Source organism: Acomys minous, assembly GCF_964271855.1.
Source record: "Acomys minous genome assembly, chromosome: 11".
NCBI lineage: Eukaryota > Metazoa > Chordata > Mammalia > Rodentia > Muridae > Acomys > Acomys minous.
The window spans coordinates 89,944,195-89,963,656 of record NC_140492.1 but is presented as its reverse complement, the minus strand read 5'-3'; the positions used below and the strand labels follow the sequence as shown (position 1 = coordinate 89,963,656).

The window sequence follows — 19,462 nt, the reverse complement described above, 5'->3', positions numbered from 1 at the left end:
AAAGGAATGTGCCACCACACCCAGCTCATAAAATTTCTTTATGAGATCAGATTGCTAAGAACTTTCTTGTATGTCCTAGAAAGAAGCAAATGAAATAGAAATGTTTATATATAGTGACACCTTCAGTTATTCCTTCAGCATTGTATTAGAGATCCTAGCTAGTACATATAGAACACAAAAAGAAATCAAACATGGAAGTCTGATTGGGAGAAAAATTTTACTAGTCATGGTTGATACCATGCCTTCATAGGAAACCCAAAAGAATCTATAGATAATGACATTGAATTAATAAAAACATTTTCACAGATTCTCTTACCACCAAGTGTTAGTAAAGAGTCGGACAACTGGAACCTTTATCCAACTCTAATGGTGCTAAAAACCAATTAATTCTAATGACTTGACATCATTTTACAAAAATAACAAAAATTTCAATATTAGCATGTACTGTGTGACCCAATGATTTATGATATAAAAGGGAAATCCTGATGTAATACATTTCAAAAAAATTATACCTAAAATTCTCATAGTCAGATTGTTATAACAAATGTAATTAAAGTAACATATAAATTCATGCTACAACATGAGGAAACGTTGCACTTAAGTGAAATGAGAGGTTTATATTTACTAATAAAGAGTTAAATAAACAAATTACAGAATGCTAGCCATAGTATCATTCTGTGTAAAAAGTATCTTTTATTCACCAGCCGTGACTGTCATCTCAGAGGCTTACTGCCTTTGTCTGCTAACCTAGGCTGAGTCCTGGAAGCTTCTAGCCTCTGTACAGTCTAATCTAGAACTAGAAAGTTTCAGCCTCTGAGTTACTACTGAATAAGCTCACTCTTTCTAGCTCTTTTCTGAACACTGACTGGCTAGTTCAACTATGCTATTCTGACTCAAACACCTCTCCAAGCTGACTGATTCAAATTGGCTACTCACAGCTTCTAACTGAATTGCTTTGCTTGGCCTCAAACTAACTCTACCAATATGTTCTAATCTTCTGGCTCCTTCTCATTCTCTGGCTCATTGTGTCTCCATCTGTGTCTTAACTTGTTTTCTCTTCAACCTGTCTCTGTAAAACTCTCCCAGTAAAATCATATCATTTCACTTTCTCTCTGCCCTGTTCTCTCTTAAGTCACTGCTTTCAGTCACGTTCTCTTGTGAGTTGGGAGTAATCTATTGTGCCAAATCTATCTGATTCATCACTTTGTCTGTTCCTCAGTTAGCCATAACTTTCAAATATGGGTGCTTCCTTCTACAAACGAACTTTACCTTCATTGTTTGGAATTAAAGGTGTATACTAAGGGTGTGTCTGTATTCCAGCCAGATTACACAGACCTAGAAGGTCTTTGGATGTGATGAGAGCAGGCATGTTGCTGGATTAAAATTTCTCTATAATTCTGTTTTTATGATACTCAAAAAGGAAAGAAGCATTTACAGAAGAGATTTAGGAATAGATATGAAAAATTTTCATTTTAATGTACAGGAATGCTTAACACACACACACACATGCACACAGAAAAATGGATAGGCTCACACCTCTATGTATTTGCAAGAAATATATGGGATGTCGCTCCAGTGCTAACCTGAGTTTTCAATTTAAATGGAAACATTTTAGTAGTTTGATTTATTATTCCACTGCATGTCATATGTATCCTGTTTCAAGTATTGCACAAAACAATTTTAAATAATAGAAAATATTGAAGAATGATTAGGGTTTTCTCTTTTTTAATTAAAAATTAATTTAATTTCACTTTAAGTTTGTTCTTAATTTACCCAAATGAATCCTTTGTGTTTTAAAGTTTTATGGTTGTATCCCTTGTCAATGACATTGTGTTGCATAAGGACATTTTCATGTGATTATATACTGTACATTGAGCAGATTCACTGTCATCTTCTCTGCTCTCCCATTAGAATTCTCTCTCTTCCCTTCTTCTCTCTCTCTCTCTCTCCCTCTCCCTCCATCTCTACCCCCACTTTGGGTCTGTCTGTCTGTCTCTGTCTCACTGACTTTCCATTTGTTGATAATGTTGTACTGTATGTTCTAATCATATTCAGTCCTCCACCTCTTCCCAGAACACCCTCTTTCCATATCCTACTATAGCCACCTACTTTTCATTTTTTTTATTTAATCCTTCAACAATAAATTGTGGCGTGCAAAATAATTTTGGATTTGTGGACACTCATTAGAGCATACTTGGCCCACCATCCTTCCTTTCACAGAACCTAACAATCATTAATTGCTCCACAGCTAAAGATGGAATTATATATCCAACTCCCCTCTCCAAGATGTGTGAGATTTGATACAGGAGTTCTGATGTGTGTGTATCCATTGATTGAGGCTGGGCTTCTAACAACCCATTGCTGTCTTTGTTCAATACAGAGTGGTCAACCTTGAAATGTTATACTCACAAACAATAAAAACAGACACAGCAAGGTGTGTGTGTGTGTGTGTGTGTGTGTGTGTGTGTGTGTGTGTGTGTGTAACAAATATAATAAAAAAGGGGGTGTCAGGGGAGAGGCTGGAGGGAAGAAAGGGAGTAATAAGTAGCGGAATTCTATTTTAATTAAAAACATTAAAAATAGATTTTGGTGTGCTGCTTTTAGTCACTTTGAAACAGAATTGAACTCTTTAAAAACTTCCATTAAGTAAACAAACAAATATTTTCATTTGTCACATGGTGCTCTAACACATATAGGAAGCAAATCATTTATGTAAAAAGGCAAAGGAGTTTATGAAACACAGTATGGCCCCTAATGCTATGAGGGCTGATAATATAAAGTGTGGGCATTTTATGACAAAGTTTATATGCATTTGTGTGTCTGCAATATACATATGTACATATATGGATTTATATATATATACATATATATATATATTTAACATTTAAACCATATGCAGAAGTAAAATATTTGTAATAATTGATACTAAACTTATCTTCCAAGTTATTAATGAATTTGTCCTTAACTGGCAGTAATTATATAGCTGAGCAATTTGTGGCCACTAAATGTTTTCATTTTGCTCAAGACAAGGTAATGTAATGTAAATTTTGTTGCTTTAACCTTTACTAATAGGAGACAGCAACACATGCCTATCTCAAAGACATTTTATTGGAAACACAGTCATCACTTACCTTGTCACAAATATAATAAAGCAAACCAGCACAAGCAGAGTTGCTCCCTGAACATCTCTAAGTAGCCACTTGTAAATTTTCTGTGACTTCTGGGTGGACTGGACCATATGGCTTTGTCATAAGTCGACCTGTTACTAATAAAGTAGGACTGATGTATAATTACATTTTCAGTGATTCATCTGGGAAACACTCTGGATTATTTTACATGGACACATCTGGTCCACATGTGTACAGTGGTTATTCTATGCTGATTGACAACTGTATTCTTATAAAGTCTTAGATGCACAGATGTGAATTCTTGGTTTCTTAGAGAGACAAAACATTGCATTTATACAATTTGTACCTTAGCAATTTTTTAATGTAAAATTTACTCTTATATATGCACTACCACACAACACAAAACTTGCACTGTTACTGAAATATAATGTAAACATTTCATGCAACGTTTTTCTGTCACTGAACAGATGCAGTGAAGGCACCTTGATCTTTTGGTATTCATTCATAGCATGACATCTGTTTTAGATTGTAAGCTCAAAGAAGGCAGAGACCACGTCAATTTTATATTATGCAGACAACGTCCAGTAACGCATAATTCTCTCTTGGATGTTTGCTAAGTATTTGTCAGTCAAGATGGAGATGCTAACGACTTTTAAAAATAGCATTTATAATCTGGCTGTAAGCACCTATATAAATAGTCCTAGATTGAATTTCATATTTCATAACCGTGTTGCTCTTAGTAAAATGAGTTTACTATATGCTAAAATATTTTGTGGGGGGGGTCAAGGAACCACAAGGAAACTCAATAATCAACTAACCTGGACTCATAAGGACTCGCAGAGACTGAGCCAACAATCAGGGGCATGCATGTGTCTAACCTAGGCCCTCTGTATATATGTTCTAGCTGGGTAGCATAGTGGTTTTGTAGGACTGGCAGGGAGTGGGCACTATTTTGATGCTTTTCACTGCCTTGAGGACCCTTGTCCTCCCTACTGGGTCACTTTATCTAGTCTTAATATACAGGGAAGAGCCCGCCCTTATTGTAACTTGATATTCCTCATTTGGTTGATATCCATGGAAATCCTTCCTTTTCTGAAGGGGAATGGAGTATTGGGGGTGGGGGGAGGGAAGAAAGGAGGAAGGGGAAACTATAGTCTGGGTATGAGAGAAAACTAAACTTAAAAAAATTTTAAGTGTTCCCTTAGTGATATTGGTTATGAGGACATGTTCAGTGTATTCAGGTACATTCTACATTGTACATGCGCTAAGGGACGTGAAGGATAGAGAGTTTTTAGCTGACATTTCTTAGGTAGAACTTAAACCCGTAGTAACAGGAAAGAAACTTGAAGAATAGAGGAAAGCAGGGAAATGAAACATGGTTGAGAGGGGAGGGGAACGGGAAGGCCTTCGGTCAACTGCTCCCTTGGCCGCTCTTTAGGTCGTGAGGTCGTCGTTACTTACTATTGTGTCTATGGTTTTATTTTCATCTGGATTAAATTTTTTTATTAATTTATTCTTGTTACATCTCAATGGTTATCCCATCCCTTGTATCCTCCCATTCTTCCCTCCCTCCCATTATCCCCTTATTCCCCTCCCCTATGACTGTTCCTGAGGGGGATTACCTCCCCCTGTATATGCTCATAGGGTATCAAGTCTCTTCTTGGTGACCTGCTGTCCTTCCTCTGAGTGCCACCAGGTCTGTAAGACCATAGCATTATTGTTCATGTAAGGAGCTTGGCATAAAAAATAGTAAATACTTTACATTGAGCTTCCGTATTATTTAAGTATTGCATGAAATAAGACAACCAAATCAATCAACCAAAGGGGGGAAAAGTGTGGAAAGAAGTTTCAGGATGTACACAGGCATCTAAAATGTCTTGTCACTTACCTGGAGAGAAAGGTTAAAAACTATTTCCTTTGTATTTATTATTTCAATTATACATATTGTCTAAGCCATGTGAAATGATCATTGTACATAGCTGAGCTTATATATCACCATGATAAATACAGAGAATAAGTTACATTTATTTTTAGCTCACATGTTCATCTCTATATTAAGCTAAGAACCTTTGTAGACTTTAAGCTATTAAAAACTCTATTTCAAAACAAATAATAGCCATTTATTTCATTGTAAGAAAGACAGTTTACCTTCATATAATAGATAAGAAACACTGTTTATCACTAGTAACATGAACTATTCTGATTTTTCTAAGAAAAAATGAGTGAAAAGTATCTGGGGTTATGGCTAAGTAGGTAACTTAGTAGCGTGCCCTAAGCCCTGCGCTTGATTGCTAGCACCACAAAACCAAGTATGGTGGTACACAGGTGTAATGCCAGCATTGAAGAAGTGCAGGCAGGAAGGTCAGAAGTTCAAAGTCATCCTCAGATACATAGTGAGTTCAAGGCTTCTAAAAGGCCAGTAGAAGCCTAATCAGGCAAAATGCTGTTCTAACTACAACTTAAAAGACAGGGTGGGCCTTCACAATAGTCACAAAAATATATATAATATCTTGATGTAACTATAAACAAGAAAGTGAAATACTTGTACAGCAAGAACTTCAAGGCTTTGAAGAATGTAAAGAAGATACTAAGAGAAGCAAAAATCTCCCATGCTCATGGACCGGTATGACTAACATAGTAAAAGTGGCCCTCTTACCAAGAGCAATTTACAGGTTCAGTGCAATTCCCATCAAAATTCCAACACAGTTTTTTACAGACCTGGAAAGAGCAATTTTCAATTTCATATGGAAAAATAAAAGACCTACGATTGCTAAATAGTCCTATACAATAAAAGAACTTCTGGAACCACCATCCTTGATTTCGAGCTGTACTACAGAACAATAGTACTAAAAAAAAAAAAAACCCACATGGTATAGGCATAAAAACAGATAGGTTGATCAATGGAATCTAACCAAAGACTCAGAAATAAACTCACACACTATGGACAGTTCATTTTTTACAAAGAAGCCAAAACCAAACAATGTCAAAAATGGTGCTGGTCTAACTGGATTTATGCGTGTAGAAAAATTCGAATAGATCCATATTCCTCACTCTGTCCAAAACTCAAGCCCAAGTGGATCAAACATCTCAACATAAAAGTGAATACACTAAATCTGTTAGAAGAGAAAGTTTGAGAAATGCTTGAACTCATTGGCAAGGATACAACTTCCTGAACAAAACACCGATAGCTTAGGCACTAAGATAAACTATTAATAAATGAGACCTCATGAAACTGAAAAGTCTCTACAAGGCAAAGAACACTGTCAATTGGACAAAATGGGAGTCTACCAATTAGAAAAACATCATCACCAACCCTGACAGAGGGCTAATATCCAAAATATATAAAGAATTCGAGAAATTAAACACTACCAAACCAAATGACTCAGTTTAAAAATGGGGTACTAAGCTAAACAGAGAATTTTCAACAGAAGAATCTCTAATGGCCTAGAGACACCTAAAGAAATGCTCAATATCCTTAGTCATTAGGGAAATGCAAATCAAAACTCTGAGATTCCATCTTATACCTACACCAGAATGGCTAAGCTTAAAAACTCAACTGACAGCACATGCTGGCAATCATGTGGAGAAAGTGGAACACTCCTCCATTGCTGGTGGGAACGCAAATTTGTACAACCACTTTGGAAATCAATCTGGAGGTTTCTCAGAAAACCAGCTATGTTACTCCTGGGCACACACCCAAAAGACGCTCCACCGTATCACAAGGAAACTTGTTAAACTGTGTTCACAGCAGCTTTATTCATAATACCCAGAAACTGAAAACAACCCAGTATCTCTCAACTGAAAAATAGATAGAGAAACTGTGCTACATTTGCACAATGGAATACTATTCAGCTATTAAAAACAAAGACATCATGCAATTTGCAGGCAAATGGATGGAACTAGAAAAGATCCTCCTGAGTGAAGTAACCCAGACCCAGAAAGATACACATGGTATGTACTTCCTTATAAGTGGACATTAGCCCTAATGTACAGGATAACTATGCTACAGTCCACAGACTCAAAAGGCAAAGGAGGGCCCAATGGAGGACATCTGAAGTAAATGGAGGGAGAAAACTGAGTGGGAGGGATTGGGAGGGTAACAAGGGTGGGAGTCAGGTGTGGGAAGGGGGATGTGGAGGTAGGAGGGGGAGGACTGGGAAAGAAAACAGAAATCAGTGGGAGAGCATCTCTCAGACAGGAGAGGCGCCCAGGTCTCTATGGGGGGTTACTCTACCTGATACTCCTGGCAGTGGGGGTTCAGGATCCTAAAGTCACTACCTCCTATAGCCAGCTGGGATTTCCAGTGGGGGAAGGGCAACACCAGCCCACCCATAAAACCTTTGACCCGAAATTCTTCTTGCCTACAGAAAGTGTAGGGATAAATATCAGTTAGAGATTGAGGAAATGGCAAACCAGTGACTGGCCCAACTTGAGACCCACCCCACGGGAGTGCCAAACCCTGACACTACTAGTGATACTTGGCTTACATGAGGACAGGAGCCTACTATAATTGTATTCTGAGAGGCTTCATCCAGCAGCTGGTGGAAACAGATACAGAGACCCACAGACAATCAATAGGATGAGCTTGGGGAGTTTTGAGGAAGAGTGGGAGGAAGGATAGAGGGAGATAGATGAGTCAAAGACACCACAAGAAGACCTACAGTATCAAATAACTAGACCCATGGGAGCTCACAGAGACTGAACCACCAACCAAAGAGCTTACATGGGCCAGAGCTAGACCCCCTACACATGTGTAGCAGATAAACAGCATGGGCGTTATGAGGCTCCCCTTATAACAGGAGTCGGGACTGTTGCCTGCTTTGGATCCCTTTCCAATAGCTAGGTTGTCTTGTCTGTCCTCAGTCAGAGAGGATATGCTTAGTCCAGCTATGACTCAGGGTGCTAGGGTAGGTTGTTAGGGACCTCCCCTTTTCTGAGAAAGAGAGGATGGATAGGGAGAGAGGCATGTAAGGGAGGGACAGGGAGGAGAGAAGGGAAGGGGCTGGGATTGGCTGTAAAGTGATTAAATTAAAAGGGAGAGGGTGAGGAAAGAGCAAGAGTCTTCAAAGAGAAGCTGAAAGAATTTTTAATCATCTTCTATATTAGTAGTGTGCAGTATTTTACTAAGTTCTATCTCCAGTCCCCCAAATAAATCCTTATTTCCAGGCTTACATGGTTAGTTTAGTAGTTGTCCCCATTAACTAACTAAAGCTTTGTGCAACTCACATCTTACTATGGTAATAATTATACCATATCAAAATATAACTGCATTAAAATAATTTAATTTCCAGGTTGCAAAAAATCATACATGCTATCCTCATAGCCTGTACTTCCCTGTAGCATTCCTAGAACTTTAGAAATACAAAGTTGCATCCAACCTTTCTCCTTAGAAATATATTTTGCCATAGAAAAAATATGCCTAAAATGTATATTCAAGAGTGTTCATTGAAATGGTTGCTTTTATATTAATTTATATTAGTATTTAAATTATTTGTATTCTTTTACTGTTGAACAGAAATACATAACTTTGTGGCCATCAGATGAATCATTTGTGTTAAGAGCTTCTTGTACAAGCATGATGACCCACATTCAATTTTTACAACCCATGGTAAAAGGAGAGAGCAGTCCCCTAAGAGATGTCATATTACCCACACATGGGTTGTGGCACATGCATCTGCACTTACATACACACACACATACACACACACACTTTACATACATACTAATAGTAAAAATTAATTTAAAAAATCAATTTTACTTTTAGGATAGTTCATGTTGAGGAATAACTATGACATTATTAAAAATGACTATGTAGATCTGCCAAATTTTAAAAGTAGTCAATAAATTATTAAGAGAAAGTATTATACAGAATTTCGTTATATAGATACATCTATAATTTTTAAGGGATATGCCATTAAAATGACAATAGGTAAAGGCACAGAATATGATCAATTCCTTCTTTGAATTTCCAAGTCTTTGTAAAAGAAGTACTAAATACCAAATAGAAAAACAAATGTGGCTCTGATTGTATCTGGAATTTCTATGTTTGAACTTATTGTCTTCTTAAAATGGTAGGAAATACAGTATTTATTTATGCCAACTATTGAATTACTATTTAATCATAAGATGTATTTATGACTGAACAGAAAATAAAGAAGGCCAGACATGATACGAGAAGGTCAGCCCTGTGGCTTTAGATGGGACTCAAGAGCCACTGTGTTCTCATCTGTCCTAAGAACACAGCAATAGCATTCTGTGCTCAGAAGAGACATTCAGGGGTAGAAATGGCTGATTAACCCTCACTCCAGTGTTAGATATTTGCTTTGAGTTTGTCTGGAAAGAAGAGTCTACCAATATGTTACTATAATAAAATAGATTTAAAATGCACATAGAAATCCCCCATAAATATTCAGTGGACTGATATATTGGTTAACTCTATTTTGTTTTAACGTTGCTTAAAGTGACAAAAGAAATTTATTGCTGTTATGAATAACAATTGACTTGAATGAATAACAGCAAAGTATTTCTTCTGAGGTCATTGATAGCTATCCTATAGATCACTCACATAGCATTTTGTGGTATTTATTTATCTTCAAATATAGAGGGGCCTTCCCTAGGAAAAAAAATATATTTCCCTAGCAGTATATTACAGGCTTAAATGAGCTTTAAACTCCACAAATCAATTATTCATATTTATGTAACCATCAGCATGTATTAGTTTGTAAATATCCTATTGCTCAGTTCAATGGTAAGATTTTTCAAAGGTGTAAGTCTTTGCCTTAATCTTTTCTATCAAGGGCTAGCATGATGCCTGAGACTTTAAAATGTAGAAGGAAGAAATAAATGAAAACTGCATTCTGACATTTGCCTTGACTATTGTTAAGTTCTTATGAGTACTACCTTCTAATAATTCATCTACATCATAGGTCAAGAAGTCATTGCATGGGTTATATCACTTTTTAAAAATATATCTTGTGTGTAAGACAAACTGTGGAGAAAAAAAAAAGCATGTCTTGAATTTTACATCTTATACATATAGACAATTGCTCATAGAAGCCGTAGTTCCTGCTGTAGAGAAATAGCTGTTATAAATGGTTCTTTAAGGCATTTTTTGTAGTTGCAAATTGCCCACCTTTAGAGAAGTGTTCAGTGGCAGGATGGGAAAAATCAAACATTCTTTTTCTTTTATAATGATCCTTCTGTTATGGAAACAAAAACAAAAAATGAACTTTGGAAGGTCACTTAATGGAATTAAGCATTTTTTTTCCTATAGAATAACAGTTTGGGAGAAATTTGAAGTTATATACATATTTCAAGGAAACTATGATCAGACTAGAGAACCCAGATGAATATTTTCCGTGGGTGTTTATGGCCTCTTCAGTTTTTATGGGGGTAAATGTGCATGTAAAATTCCTAATTCCAAAGAAGTGTTATATTTCTTGCTTTAATATTTTAATTTTTTCTGATTGCTTCTGTTTCTTAATTGATTATGGACAGACTGAGCTGGTAATCCCCTCTTGACATGGGAGAGAATGTGGTGAAGATTGTGTTTCATCGTTGACTTATTTTTCAGTGGCCAACTAGAAGACATAACACTAACACTCCAAAAGATTTAATGATAATAAAGAATAATAACATAATGAATTATATTAGGAGAAAATTCAATATTCTAGGGTCTTGGAATGGTTGGCTTCTGAGAATGTGTGTGCCTAGAAATTTACCAGCATTTCCCATTGAAACCACAGCCACAAAGATTGAACAACCATTCATTTCACCACAACTTGTCCCTTGCAAACATGCTAGTAAAATGGACTGAAAACACTAATGTGAACTTTAAACATATAAATGTAAAAGCCCCAAAACTACTTAGAAAAATAGTTATGTAAGCTCATAGTATAAAACAAGAAAACCTCTGGCCAGCCTGGGTCAATAATTCTGGTTTCATTAATTTCTAGAAACTACCCCAAGTGTATTTTTTTATGATCTTTTGGGTCATCTCGCTTGAATCTAGCAAATGGTTTTCAACCATCTAGAGTTGGCTCCATTCTTTAGCTCTGGGCTTTCCATAACCTGCTCTTGCTTCTCCTCCTCTAGTCAGCTTGACTGTCAGGTCCCGGCCTGCTGGAAAAATCGAATCAGGGTTCACCCGAAAGAGGGAGTGGGGATTGAAACTAGGGTACAGAGACTCAAGAAATAACAAATCAAGTCAGGAAATTTCTGATCAAGATTCACTTTAATGCCCTACTAGTAAGAATATATATAGAGCAAGTCAATAGGATCTATTCTACTCTCACTCACCCTAGCCCCCAGGCAAGAATACAGTAGCCTGAATAGAACTTCCTAGTTCTCTGAGTAGTTCCCTCTAAGAGCTTCCTTGATCCTCTGGGTGGTTCCAAGTTGGGACTTCCCTACTTCTTTCAAACGTAAATAGTACAAGGATAGCCTAGAACACAAGACCTCGTGAGGCAAAGGTCATCAACTCGAAGGTCACACACAGCATGCACCTAAGCACAGGATTTCTGACATGGCAGAATTTGGCATGGCTTCCCACACTTGACCACATGGAGCAAACACTCAGTTTACAGGTGAATTGAGGGTGCAAATAAGGTGACTTTATAATAGCGCAAATGTAATACTGGGTTACCCAGGTGGGTCCAGTGTCATCACTACGTGGTAGAATCGGGAGCAAAAGTGAAAGAAAACGAAAACAGCAGCAGTGGTGTTGTAATGATGCACACTGTGGCCCACCTTGAAAGTGGGAGAGATTTCACCACGATGGAAATGTATAAAACAGTTTCTTCTCCACCCGAACCTCCAAAGAAGAGCACAACCAGGCAGCACCATTATTTTTCTTCTAGACACAGGAACACATATGTATGTGAACTTACACACACATACATTTGTGTATATACACATGTGTATAATCTAGTTTTCTATATACATTAGTCTGTACTTTGCTCTCATTTTACTTAAAAATTTAATGGCAGAAGGATTTTTATGCTTCTGTTATGTACGATTCCCATGAAATAACTAGAGGAGCTAGTGAAGGAAAATATATTCCAAACCTTTACACCACAGGTCTCATTCCTTTTTAAAGACTATCTCATAGGATGACTTTTGAGACAAACCATATCCATATTCATGCTGCCCTCCTGGGAACAGGAGCATCCCCTGGAGGAAATGCAGAAATTACTAGTCCCCATTAGCTGGTGCAGTACAAGCACTGTTGCTTAGACTGAAGAAAGCATAGCCTAACACCCTGGCCTTGCTGCCTGACTGCTTACTGCCACATCCCCTGCTGTGTGCTGGGTGGACTGTCTGACTTCAGCAAGCCATCTCCTTGACACTGTCCACCTGATTCATGTAGTCATTTGTCATTGTTAATACATGCCGTCACTGGAACATTTGTGTGCAAGATATAGTGCCAGGTACAATGAAGCAGAGCCTTCCCAAGAAGATTTCGTGTATAGTGCACTGGGCAGCAACAGCAAACATCTCCTGTGTCAGTACAAACCAGTAACTACACCAACGAAGGTATTCGAGGCTGGTTTGTAAAGCATGTGTGAGCTAGTCTGCTGATTACCTGACTGGTCACCCTGAACAATATTTCTTACCCAAATAAGTTTATCAGGTGAAAACAATTTCAATTTCCTTTTACAAAATTTCTGTTTCAATGCTTCCATCCATGCGGGTTATGGGTGTGTCTATCCAATGGTTTGGTTTTAAAAATGAATTATACTCAAAGAACGACTTTGTGGAGTTGGTTCTCTCCAGTTACCTATACAGTGGATTCCAGGGATCCAACTCAGGTCCTCAGCCTCTTGTGGCAACCGCTTTTACCTGCTGAGCAGTTCATTGGTCCCCAGTAGTCTTATTTTCAAATCCACTGTAGATAGTTTTACAGGACATTTTTAGAGTTCAGCTTTAGAACGTTTATAAGTCATTGAGGGTACTATAGGGTTAAGCATAGCTACTTTTGTTGTCCTTTTCTTGTTTTGTTCAACATCATATGTTTCCAGGGCCATTTCTGTGTACTTCTTGCTCATCTTTCAACAGCAGGGCCATGCGTATTAGAAGATATTTATGAGTTTAATTGAAAACAACTAACGAGTCTTCTTTGCTTGCCATGGTGGTTGCTAAGAGAGTCTGCCTCTCCACTTTCACTTTCTCAGGCCAATGAAATGATGTCTAGACCCGTGAATTCCAGACAGTGTGAGCCTCTGCTTTTACTGTGGTGGCTTCGGTCTGTTAATTTGTTTAGGAGAAGCCTTGGTTTTTATAAGGTCAGCTAGAAATTGGTCACCTTCTTTTCCCATCCTAAAATCTGATGTATTCCAAAGTGCTAATTTCTAGTTTGAAAATAAAGTGGTAACTAGGTGATATCAAATTTCTATGTTCATTATTTAAATATTTTGTTTAAATGACAGTGATATAGTTGAGTTTGATAATTCATAAACTGTCTTTAAAAATATATGGATGGATCTCTGCTGAAGTTGGTTTAATGATCTCTGGTTGCTTAATCTCAGTGGGTACCTTATATTTTGGTTCAATTTTGTTGTTGTTTTGTGGAGGGTTTCCTTTGTTTTCTGTGGGACTTTTGTTTAGTCTTTCTCATGAAAAATTGAGTTGATGCATCCTAAAATTACACCATTAGATATTTGGCTTCTATTTTGTTTTGCTTTTAAGACTCGATATATACCTACAAGATAGCCCAAGCTCACCTCAAACATTTAACCCTACTCCCTCTGTCTCCTCCGTTCTAAGATTACTGACCTGCCCCAGCAATTCTTTCACAATATGTGGCTTTTTAAGTGTTCACTTTATGTATCTGTGTGAGCTGTGCATGCACTTGCAGGCAGATGCTCATGTACCACTGGACTCAAATCCCAGGGGGGAGAAAGAGAGTAAAACAGAGCTTAACTGTATGGGCTTTCTTTTTGTAAACATAAGCAGAACAGTTCCTTCCAGCTGCCCTGCTGAGATGACGGGGTGATGGCTCAGCAGTTTAGTGTGTGAGAACCGCAACCTGGGAGTTTGATACTGCTTCCTGCCTGGGGAAAACATTGCCTGCTTTCTGTAGGATAAATGATCTTATCTATGATAAATCATAAGCAAGGAAGTATCCTTGCAGATTATTCTTCTCAGCACCAAATAATTAATAATGGGTGAAATAATTGACCTAAAGTGTCAGCTTTAGCAGTCAACATTTCAGTGAGAGCCAGAATTTGGCTCAAGTAGCAATAGCCCCAACTGCTGTCTTGAGTCACCCCTCTGTCTCCTTTGGTTCATCTCTCTGTCTCTGCAGGTTAAACCTCAGTTGTCCCTATCAATACATTGTTTTATTTGATAGGCTCTTTGCTGGGTATTTCTCCACCTTCTGCCTTTGCTCTAGGCACCAATTGGAAGGCACTGACAACCACATCTGCCGTCTACCGAAGATGCCTTCCCTGATCTCTGTTCGAAGAACACTACCCCACCACCCCCTGCCAGCAAGTACATGTCCTGCTGGTGCCTCAGCTCTCCTCATCTGAACTAAGTTCTCTGTGCCTTGCACTACTGCTCCTGGTCTTGTCTATGAACATCGTCACAATAGCCAAAGCTATAAGGTCTAGAAATCTGAGAAGACTCTCTCAGAGGAGCCAAAATAGAATAAGAATGCACAGTTTATACAGATGATAGATAGATAGATAGATGGATAGATACATAGATAGATAGATAGACAGACAGATGGATAAAGTATGCACACGTGTGTACACCACATATTCACACACACACACACACACACACACACACACACACACACACACACCACATTCAAAGCTAAGTATTGCTTAGTTTTGATTTGGACCGTTAGATGGAGCCATGGAATAGTATGCATTTTTTTTGTGGCGTGTTCTGTTATTCTTCCTTACCACAATGAGCTGCTCATAGTGCATACACATTAAATATTGATTGAATGAATACAAACACATATTAGAATGTAGGCTGAAAATGTCAGGTCTCTAAATGAAGAAATATAAATCAATCTGAATATGGAAAAATCTTTTTAGGAAGTTTAGGACTGGACTGGAGCCATCATTAATGGATATAACTTAATTACATAGAAAAGAACTCTCAATTTTTAAATTATCTATTGATATCATTTTCTATTGAGACATTAGAAGCAGGTTCACTGGGTTCTTTGTTTTCAGATTTCACCTCTAAGCATAATTTTTTTTGAGCAGCATGTCCATTAAAAATGTGATAAAGGCCGGGCGTGGTGGCGCACGCCTTTAATCCCAGCACTCGGGAGGCAGAGGCAGGTGAATCACTGAGTTCGAGGCCAGCCTGGTCTACAAAGCGAGTCCAGGACAGCCAAGGCTAACACAGAGAGACCCTGTCTCAAAAAAAAAAAAAAATGTGATAAAGATGCTAACATATGCGTAAGGAGATTAATATAGCTGTTGCTTATGATAGCTATTGAAAATGTCAGTTTGGTTTTTAGGGAGTTTTGACTAAATGGAATGGTTTTGGTTTTTTTATTGTTTTGTTTTATAAGACAGGGTCTGCATCTGTGTAGCCCTGGAATACTTGGAAGTTGCTAGGTAGATCTTGCTGGCCTCAAACTCATAGCGATTTGCTTATCTCTGCCTCCTAAATTGTGGAATTGAGGGTGTGTGCCACAATGCCAGGCCTAAGGGCAAAGAAAAATGTAATGAACTCGGCTACATACCAGTGGGCTAATGGTTAGCCCATCCAAATTAAATAAATGAAGGGTTTACATCTAAACTTTCTACCATATAAAGATACCTCAAAGATATTGTACAAGGAAGATATTATGTTGCAAAATTACAAATGAAGAAAATATCATCTTTTTAAAAATTAAAAATGTAAAACAGGAAAAATTTATTTTAGTTCTTTCTGCCTTAAACAGTTTACAAAAAGTTGTTGAAATAGTTGTCACTTGTGAATGATGTTAACTTTTCTTTGGTGTGGACAGGTCTGAACTTTCTCTATTGACTCACTGTGGCTACAAAACCTGAGGATAGTGCATTATTCCTGTCATGGTGTTGGCCTCACAGCACCATGGCTCAGTTCCCTAACAAGTATCAAATCTGTTTCTTAAGCACCAAGCTTTCATCAGACAGGAGTAGTAAGTTTAACACCAGGAGTGTGTTGCTTTCTGTCTTGTCTTCTGATGAATTTTTAAAACAGAATGATAGACCTCTATTTTCTGAGGGTTCAATGTCTTAAACAGTGAACTGTATTGCAGTGGCTTTTCCAAGTCTGATTTCATGGTTGACATAACTCAATCCTCTATTTGGTCAAGAAAATTAAAAGCAACTAAGACATCTTAGACCAGAGGGGAAAAGTGTTTGTGTGTGTGTGTGTGTGTGTGTGTGTGTGTGTGTGTGTGTGTGTGTGTGTGTGTGTAATGATAAGCTGCTATTTATACAGTGTTATTTTTTTCTCTTCTGAAGTACATTATAGATATTTGGTTACATGCTATGATAGTTAAATCTGCATTTACTATTAATTCCCCGAGGGTTTTTCTTGTCATCTTGACAACATATTAACACCTAGCACCTTGGCATAGTCAGGTTGTCTGCCCTTGGCTTACTTGGAATAAGATTGACATACTCCACATTAGAGGCAGCTGGTCATGGTTAATTGTGCATAGTCAAGAGGCCAAGGAGGACTGGGTGGTGAATTCATTTTTAACAATCTGTACAACTAACTGTAAGTGCATGGATTTTAACATAATCATACATAGCTGATATTTCTGGATTTTCTTTGGCTATTTCTTTATTCTGCTACTACTGAGGAGGGGGGTTCTTAATATTTTATCCAATATTTAACAACCGATAATAACAGTATATTCATGTCTTATGGGAATTTGCCAGCACTTTCATTTGCATCACCAAGTTTAATCTTCTTCATGTCACTATTGAGGCGCGTGTCACCTCAGTTTTATAAGTAAGAGAACCAAAGCCCCCATTGGATTGCCTAAAGCCACATCATTAATTTACATACATGTGTCCTAACTTCAGCCTTGTGCTCTTTCAGCTATAGTGTGCTTGCCATGGCTTTGAAGCTGGAGCTATGGAGATACATCTATTAGTAGATTGATTTGCTATAATAATATCTGCCCCTGAATCTCTTCGGTTGTTAACACTGAGTAATGCTTTCATGGGCTCAAGGGTAAACCACTGGCAGTGTTTATTCAAGGACATAAATTGATGTTTGGAAGCTTCACTTTTGGCTGAGTTCTGTAATCTATGAGCTTAATGCTCTCATCATGCCAGAGAGCAAGGCTGTTGTCCTGGGTATCAAAACTGTACCTGCATATACATGTCAAACCCAGGGAAACAGTAGCTGCACTGGTATATATGAATAGACTTTAGCTTATTGTGTGATTATATGTAGATGCAATAAATTATATGGACCAGTATATTTCACCAGCATCTGCCATGGATATGGAGTCATTATTAACTATACACAGGTAATCAACTGATCAGCTGGCTTCTAGGGGAATCTTATAGGGTCAGAGGGTACAGTAACAGAGAAAGAACATGTCTATTAATGGGTAAAACAAATGGAGAGACCTAGCAAAAAAATATGCAAAAAGTGAGATAACTCAGATCCTTCAACCTTAAACAAGAACTTTCCATCAAATGCCTCTCCTCCGAGTTCAACCCTGCAAAAGAGGAATTGGCAAGAATGTAAGAGCCAGAGGATATGTAAGACACTAAGGAAACAAGGTCATCTAACTCAACATTATGTGTGCTCATGTGAACTCATAGAGACTGAGGTAGCATGCACAGGACCTACATGGGTCTGCGACTGATGGGGTCCTGTAGCTGACGGGAATAGTGGACACATGCCTTGTCCCTAAGCCAGAAGGTATTTCTAATTGAAAACTACTTGTAATGAAAATTTAGTTCCTCCATAGAGTCTCATTGGAGAAACAAATGACTTTTATGGGTATGGGTATGGCCAGTAACTGGCCAACAGAAAACAAAATCTACATCTTTGGAGGTTCAGATTGTTTGCTGTTGTTATTTAATTTTATTCGTTCATTCATTTTTCTTGCCTTTTACCCTACAGATCCTGTGTTTGTGTGTGTGTGTGCGTGTGCGTGTGCGTGTGCGCGTGCGCGTGCGCGTGCGTGCAAATGGCTTCCAGCTTAGGGTTCTTATAGGAGTCCTGAGCATGTGAATGAGTGGTCTGTTTCTTGTGTCTTCTCTTGGGCACTATTTCTTCTGTTTGTTTTGTCCTATTCTCATGTGTTACTTTTGGTTTTATCTTCTATTATTTTATTATTATCCCTTAGAAGTGTGTTTGTTTTCTAATGAGATGCAGTAAGAGGATGGATTTTGATGGAAGAGGAAGAGGGAAAGAACTCGAAGAACAGAGGGAGGGGAAACAATAGTCAGGATATATTATGTTTTAAAAAAAAGTTTTTAATGAAAGGAAAAAATAAAAATTAGAAATTAAAAAAAAAAAACCTGAAAGGTAACTATTCTGATTTTTTTCTTACTCTAGGCCTACCTCTTCACTGCCTCCAGCCATGACAGATGAGAACACCTCTGCTGAAAACATGTCTCTCGAAACCCTGAGAAACAGCAGCCCAGAAGGGCTCTTTGATTAGGAATCACCTTTGGTATTCATCAAGCTATGTTCTATATCCAGTTAATTCTAATGAAAAGACAGGCTTTCAAGTTAGCAGCGATGGTTACTATGTCTTGCAGCTATATGAACCCAGTGGATTACACAAGTATGTGACAACGTGATTGGATGACAGAATGACACTTTTCTCAACCATATATGTTGTCGGTTAAATCTGAGTCTCGTTTTAAAGGGCACATTTGTCATATTTGTTTCTTTGTTATTATAACTTTCTAATGACTCTTGGAAGTGTTTAGAAATAGGAAAAAAAAAACATCTTTTTTAAATGTGTCCAATTCTTTTTAAATTGCACTTTAAACAGCATGTTTGAACATTTTAATTTAGGAGATGACTCATATACAACACATTTTTTTATCTTGTGTGTAAGCAATCTGAAAATATGATAGTTAATAAAATGTGTGTTCTTAAAGGAACTTTATGAAACAACGTTTTCTTTATTCTAATAACTTGTCTCTGTAAAGTGCTTGCTGGTATTCATCCCATGTCCCGGTGATGGCCTCATACTCGTGCACGCCCTAGGAGCACTAATAATTGGAGCTATATAAAAAAAATAGACATAAACATGGAAAGAGAATATAGTGAAAAGTACGTTGAAGGAATTGGAGGGAAAAACAGGAAGCATACTGATCATATGTGGTTGCACACATGTATGAAACCCCCAGGAA

At 37.7% G+C, this 19,462-nt stretch overlaps 1 protein-coding gene across 1 annotated transcript in view; it reads left to right on the top strand.

Moving 5' to 3' along the window:
* XRCC4 (X-ray repair cross complementing 4) overlaps positions 1-19,210 on the top strand; it is a 192,905-nt gene extending 173,695 nt beyond the window's left edge. Inside the window, exon 8 of the mRNA XM_084801152.1 lies at positions 18,654-19,210. Within this exon, the coding sequence (XP_084657278.1) occupies positions 18,654-18,759 (106 nt within the window). The 3' untranslated portion in view covers positions 18,760-19,210. The remainder of the gene's footprint in view (positions 1-18,653) is intronic.
* Positions 19,211-19,462: the final 252 nt, after the last annotated feature.